Source organism: Gymnoscopelus braueri (assembly GCF_963280865.1).
Source record: "Gymnoscopelus braueri genome assembly, chromosome: 11".
Taxonomy (NCBI): domain Eukaryota; kingdom Metazoa; phylum Chordata; class Actinopteri; order Myctophiformes; family Myctophidae; genus Gymnoscopelus; species Gymnoscopelus braueri.
In genome coordinates this window covers 41,763,675-41,770,940 of record NC_137613.1, presented here as the reverse complement: position 1 = coordinate 41,770,940, position 7,266 = coordinate 41,763,675, and the positions used below count along the sequence as shown (strand labels likewise).

At 48.4% G+C, this 7,266-nt stretch overlaps 1 protein-coding gene across 1 annotated transcript; it reads right to left on the bottom strand.

Annotated features, from left to right (window-relative positions):
* Positions 1–227: 227 nt before the first annotated feature.
* On the bottom strand, positions 228–3,458 carry LOC308095643 (valine--tRNA ligase-like; the record flags this gene model as incomplete). The annotated part of the gene is made up of 1 exon (XM_080442691.1): positions 228–3,458. One exon carries the CDS (start codon positions 3,456–3,458, stop codon positions 228–230), a length of 3,231 nt encoding a protein of 1,076 aa, XP_080298817.1.
* Positions 3,459–7,266: the final 3,808 nt, after the last annotated feature.

Sequence of the window (7,266 nt, the reverse complement as noted above, 5' to 3'; positions counted from 1 at the left end):
TGCATATCAAACTAACATTTTGATTTCAAGGGCCCTTGAAATTAAAAAGGTTGAAAATCACTTAACTAAACTATACGAGAACCCCAATCTACACTGTAAAATCCTCAGTGCTTATTTCACTCTGAGAGTGTACAAATGGAACCATTTGCACCAGTTTCACAATCCATTTGGACCCCTGGTGGACCCCGGACCTGACTTTGAGAATCAGGCATAACAATGTGCTGGGGTTACATCATCCGCTTGAAGTTGTCTATGGCTTCCTTCATCTTTTGCAGTTCTACATGGCTCTTGCGCATCTTCTCGGCATCTAGCTCCTTGACTTTGACGGGAACCTTGACCTCATAGTTGCTCTTGGCCAATTTCTCCATCAGCTTGTCAATCTGTTTCTCCAGGTCGCCTTTCTTGGCGGTCAGCTTAGCCACCTCCTTGTCCACGTCAATGACACACTTGAGCATGAGGTGGACGGTGCATCTGTCCGAGGCGATGGCCACGGCACAGCCCTCTGGGACGGCCTGGTCTCCTGTCAGGGGGATGATGTCCTGAGAGTAGGACAGCGTCTGGATCTGCAGACTGTACTTCTGCACCAGGGATGCAGTCTTGACGTCTATACACTCGAGGTAACAGCCAGCAGTCTTCTTGGTCAGGTTGTAGTCTTTGCGGAGTGAACGAATGGTATTGACCACCGTCATCACAAACTCCATCTGACGGTCCACCTCCTGGCTGTGCCAGCAAAACTCGTCGTTTTCGGGGTAGGACGTGACGCAGATGCTAGGGGGGTTGTCAATGGCCTGGGGTCGTCTCTGTGGTAATCTCTGGAAGAGCTCCTCTGAGATAAAGGGCATGATGGGAGCGAGGAGACGCAGGCCCACCTCCAGGCAGCTGTAAAGGGTCTGTCTGCATACCTGGGCTTGCCTCTGGCAGGCACCAGCCTCCTCCGCCTTGCTGAACACTGGCTTCACACTCTCCAGGTAAATGTCACAGAGTTCGTACCACCAGAAGTTGTAGATGGCTGTGGTGATGGTGGGGAAGTCATAGGCCTGGAAACCCGCACCACACAGAGACACGGCCGCACACAGCCGGGAGAGGATCCACCTGTCTGCTACGCTCTCCTCTCCACACAGCTGGGCTTCCTTTGAAGGCACAAAGTTGTCCCCCAGTGCCTTCATGGTGAACTTGACAGCGTTCCAGAGTTTGTTACAGAAGAGACGATAACCCAGGATACGGTCGACATCCAAGTTGATGTCCCTGCCTTGGCTCGTGTAGGCGCACAGGGCAAAGCGGAGGGCATCGGTTCCGCACTCTGGGATGCCGCTAGGATAGTCAGATTTCTGACCCTTTTTGGCCTTCTCTATCTCCACCGGGTCCAAGTTACTCTCCTTTAATTTGGCATGCAGACCGTCCAGCGAGATCCCTGTGATGACATCCAGAGGGTCGATGACATTACCCAGGGATTTGCTCATCTTCCTTCCCTGGGCGTCCCTCACAATGGCATGCAGATACACCTCCCTGAAGGGCAGCTTTCCGGTGAGTTTGAGGGCCATCATAACCATGCGAGCCACCCAGAAAAATAGGATGTCGTGACCCGTCTCCAGCAAGGTGCCTGGGTAGAACACATTCAGGTCCTGCGTCTCTTTAGGCCATCCAAGGATGGAGAAGGGGAAAATACCAGAGGAGAACCATGTGTCTAAGACGTCCTCATCCTGTTTGAGGGAGATCTTGTCAGTAGACACATTGAAGCGTTTGGCTGCCTTCTCCCTGGCCTCCTCCTCTGTCCTCCCACTCACCCAGTAATGGCCATCCATGTCTTCTCCTGGATTCACAGACGGGTCACTCACGGTGACAAAGTAGGCAGGGATTCTGTGGCCCCACCACAGCTGGCGAGAGATACACCAGTCTCTGATGTTGTGCATCCAGCTGAACCACGTCTTGCGGTGGTGGTCTGGGATGATTTTGAGGTCGCCGTTCTTGACAGCATCTGCCGCCTCTTTGCCCATGTCTGTACAGTTGACGTACCACTGTGGCTTCAGTAGGGGCTCCACAATATCCTTAGAACGACTGCATACTGGTAAATCCATAGGGTTGTCTTTGATCTCTTTGAACTGGCCCAACTCCTTCAGAGCGTCTATCACTGCCTTCTTGGCATCAAAACGCTTCATGCCCAAGTAGGGAGCAGGTACGTTGATGAGAAGACCTTTCTCATCCAGGATGTTGATAAAGGCCAGATCATGTCTCATTCCCACCTCGTAGTCCTTGTGGTCATGGGCTGGGGTGATCTTCACAGCACCTGTTCCAAAGTTCATATCCACAAAGTCATCAAAGATGATGGGCATCTTGCGGTGGCAGAAGGGGTGTTGTACCATCTTGCCCTTCAGGGGTTGGTACCTGGGGTCTTCAGGGTGGACGGCTACAGCAGAGTCTCCCAGCATGGTCTCAATACGAGTGGTGGCCACAACCACCTCCTCATCCGATCCATCGATCTTGTAGGAGAAGGAGACCAGCGCTCCGAATTCCACCTCCTCCTTGTAGCCAGGAACAGGCAGCAGAGTCCTGCCTGTCAATGTCCTCGTTTCCACCTCAATGTCAGAGATGGCAGAGTTGAGCTTGCAGGACCAGTTGACCAGCCTCTTACTCCGGTAGATGACTCCCTCCTCATGCATACGGATGAAAGCCTCCTGGACAGCATCGGATAGTTTATCGTCCATGGTGAAACAGGCTCTGCCCCAGTCCAGAGAGGAGCCCAGCTTCCGCAGCTGGAGATAGATATGTTCTTCCTTTTCCTTCTTCCAACTCAAGACTTCCTGGATAAATTTGTCTCTGCCCAGATCGTGGCGGGACTTATCTGTCTCTCTCTCGAGCTTCTTCTCTACCACCACCTGGGTGGCGATGCCGGCGTGGTCACAGCCAGGGTTCCACAGGGTGGTCTCTCCTCGCATCCTGTGCCATCTGGTCAAACAGTCCTGAATGGCATTGGTAAGGGCATGACCCAGGTGGAGAGATCCGGTCACGTTGGGTGGAGGCATACACATCATGAAGATACCTTTAGGGTTTGGCTCAGATAACTTCCTCCCATACTCAGGCTTGAAGAATTCCTGTTTTTCCCACCAGGAATACCAGCAGGCCTCCACATACTGGGGACTGTAAGTATCAGGAAGAGGGCTAACAATGTCTTTCTTCTCTCCGGGTTTGGTAGTGATGCTGTATGTGATCACTTCCAGTTCCTTCCTCTCAGGCTTGGCATTTTTCTCTGCTCTTCTGCTTGTGGCTGCTTCTTTCCCTTCATCTTCTTTCTTCTTCTTCTGCTGGAACTTCTCCATCTTCTCTCTCTTCTTCACCTCCTTCTTCAGCTGGGATTCAGTCTTTGGTGGACCATTATTGGCGGCACCACCAGTGGAATCAGCAGCATCAGTGTTAGTTGGAGCAGGAGCAGCAGTATTGCTCTTGAGTGTAACTGGCTCCATTGAAACACTGATAATCGGCTGATTGTTTAGAACCGGGCTCAAGAGCCACTGAGAGGCCTAGCTGGTTTGTACGGCCAGCCAGTCGTTCGAGCGTCGCTGAGTGCACTGGGTTGTCTGACGATCTAATCCTGCTTGGGTCAATGTTGGTCACTCTGGAAGGGTTAAGACTGAGTCTAGTGCCGATGATGAGAGTATTATTACTGGTTTCTCCTCGATGCTTCTCTCTCTGTAGGTAGCAAAGTATCTCGGAATCTCTTTGGGACATGCCCTTCTGAGAGGTTTCGAGCCTCTCTTTATAATACTGGCTTGCGGTCCTGACATCACTATGATGATGTCAGATAGTGTCAGACGTCTCCATATATGGAGCTGCCGATTAGTTAGTTAGTTAGTTATGGCCAAATATGGGATCAAGACGTCAGCCCTGGACGTGATGGTTATGTCTATACATGGAGTTTCTGGGAAGGGTTCGCTGATGTCAGACTCCGTACATATGGCACGTTTGGGTCTCTATGACGACTTTGCAGGTCTATTGTCTCCATCTATAGTGATCTCCATATATAGGCTATTGTTTCTAAGTATGCCCTGAATGTTCGTAACAGCCGCCCCTGTTATCTAAGCTAAGACCCGCCCAGTGGAGTGGTGTCAGTGCAGAACCTAAACCAAGATGTCTAGCCCTAGTGGTTCACAAGGTGACGCAGTAGCACACACTGAAATGGTATAGAAGGAAAGTGCTCCGTGGAAATTCGTAAATATCTGAGTTGTAAGGAATACCCGGGGTTAGTACAGAGGGTGCTGTTTCACATCAGCATGATGTCAGCACTAGATCCATATATAGAGCTCCAGATCAACCTCGCCCAAATATGTAGTTGCTCTTGATGTCAGACAGCAGTGATGGCGTAACCATAGCGATCTATGCCATAGTGAACTAGTTGTAGCTTCCCCGAGGACTGACGGTTAAAGAGAGAAATATACGTATTAAAGACAACATACTGTCTCATACTGTCTCAATTTGTATAAATTATTGATCCATAATCTAATCTGCCTATCTGTAGAAATGTACAGAGCACGCACGCACGCACGCACACGCACTATTTAATATACTTATGTTTATAGTCGGTTTTCACTCATACTGTAACTACCCTAGGAGACACGGGGAGAACATGCAAACTCCACACAGAGCAGGCCCTTTCACCAACCCCACCTAGGGTATGGGCGCTGATGACACGGAGGAGAAGACACGCCCCCAGCGCCCACAGCGTCCCCTGGTGGGAATCGAACCCAGGACCTTCTAGCTGTGAGGCGACAGCGCTACCGACTGCGCCACCGTGCCTCCGAACTATCCCTTTAAGGCTCTGCCTCGTGGCAGTTTGTGATCTCAGTCTCTGTATCATGCGCGCACGAATTGTTGTGGGGCTTCACGGGAGCAGAGCCACACCGGTAAATACAAGGCAATATTATTGCAACAAATGGTTTTCGTCTCGACGAGAGTGTCCTGACTGAAATACAATTTTATAGATGTGGCTCATAGTGGAAGTTTGACTCCCCCCTTAGCAAAATGGTTTTCAGAAATGAACAGTTGTGTTCCTGAGATTACTTATGTTATGAGAAATGGGTATAATAGCTTCTTGAAGATCTGGCAACCTTACTTACAGTAGATTAAAAGGAAATATTGTCTTTAGCTATATTGGAAATGTCAGTGATTAGAACCACTACAGCACAGCTTTAGTGTCATTTGAAGCAGCCCAGAGTGCTTGTGTGTCTATCTGTGGCTAATATGGAAAACTACTGGACTGATATGTGCCAAACGAAAGGAAGTGAATCCTTAAATATTATTCACACATTCTGAATATAGTTTTTTTATTTTTATTGTGATATGTTTCACATTTTGTGTCATAATCTCAGATACACCCTCCCTTCATATTTGGGCAAGATTAATGTTTTAACACATTGGGTGCCAGAGGTTTATTAAAATATTATACGTTGAGTGCCTGCATTTCTTCCATCCACTTGCGTTATACGTTTCGTGCTGTAGAAGCCCCGAAGCGGAAGTGCATGTAAACAAAGCGTGCGTGCGAGACGGCGGAGGGTCCCGACTAACGCCTGGAACAATAATATTTCTAACGCGATCCTCCATTGCAGCGTGATCGCCAATCGAAAACGGCTCGTTTTCACCACGTTAAAAAGAAATGGAGATATTAAGCTTTTAGTCAAGGAGATAACATTGAAAACGCCGACGGGAAGGATTTTTGACATGGAGCCAGATCCAGCCTCTTCTTCTCAGAAACTCCTTGGGTGATGTCAAAGTTTCGTTTTAGCGCCCCACGTGGCCCACATGTATAAAAATAGAATTGGGTCAAAAACGGTCCGGACCGTTTTCGGCACTTCTCGTTTGGATCCTCAAAAACGGTCCGGACCGTTTTTGGCATTCAATGTGTTAATATGACGTCTTATTGATATCCATTACTTTTTATGTATATTTTATTTGGGCTGGGCTAAAAATAAAACGAAAAGAAAAGAAAAAGTACCCATCCTGACAGACAGAAGCAGTGTGGTCCTGTGGTGTGTGAAGTGGTGTTCCCGGCTGTGCTGTCTGAATGGGTTTATAATTGGATAAGAGCTCCAAGCCCAAAAGCCCAGATAAGAGAGGGTTGTGTAAGACTGTCTCTGGGAGATTACAGCGATTGTGTTTGTATTGTGTGATGGATGTGCAGGATAGAAAAAAGGCTGCAGTGGCTCAGGAGGTACGTACAGCGGCCGCCTTGGAATTGGAAGGTTGCCAGTTCGAACCCTGGCTCCTCCTGGCTGTGTGTCGAATCGTTCTTGAGCAAGACACTGACTGCTCCCGATGAGCAGGTTAGTGCCTTGACAGGTGTCCAAACGTGACATTTTATCAGAAACCTGATTGGTTGAAGTGATGGAGCTGAACCCGGATAGCCCTGGGAAATCTTATTGTATGAATGTGTGTGTGAATGGGTGAATGTGAAATACATTGTAAAGTGCAATGTAAATGCAGTCCATTTAGATGATTGGTTTTTCAATGGACTAATTGGAACAAAGATAGAAAAACAAACCTTAGCCACTCATGCCCTACTCTAGCTGAGCTTGTAGATCGCAATTTTTTGGCTATTTTTGAAAAAATAAATATAGATTTATTTACATTATTTTTTTATTTTTTAAGTTTGAAATTGTTTTGAGAAAATGTTTAGCTATAATGTCTTGTCCAAAAATAAGGATGCCAGGTTGAACGTGGTTAAGACTGGTTGAGAGAGACAGAGAGGGGTATGGGAAACCCCACTCTGTCCAGTAGGATGTACTGTAAGGGCAAAATGGCCGTTGTGTGATGGAGAAAGGAACAAGGGTACAGCAAGATGTCGCTCTTCTCAAGTGGGTGTGTTTGTTCCAGCCTGATCTCCAGAGATCTCCGTAACATTGCACGGATCCAGTGCACTTCATTCCGTGGATAGTCGCCTAGAAACCCCGAAATTGCGTGCATATGTACGGCGAGTCCCACGGTGGAAAAACCCGGAAGCAGAGCAGTCCCCACAACAAAATTTACGATTCTGTGCCTATCGGTACATAACTCAAACGGCGCTGAGTAGGCACAGGCGAACGTCACACCGTTCAGGACGGCAACTCGGTCGCCTTAGCTCCCTCGGTGGTACTTCACGGGGTGACAGTTCGCCTGTGACTGCGCGCCTCCGTCATGGTTTAGTCACAATGGGCGAGATGCGAGGCGGCTATGCACGGAATTTCAGGTTTTTCCGTGTCTATTCACGGAATTTCAAAAGATTTCAAAAACGTTCAAAGA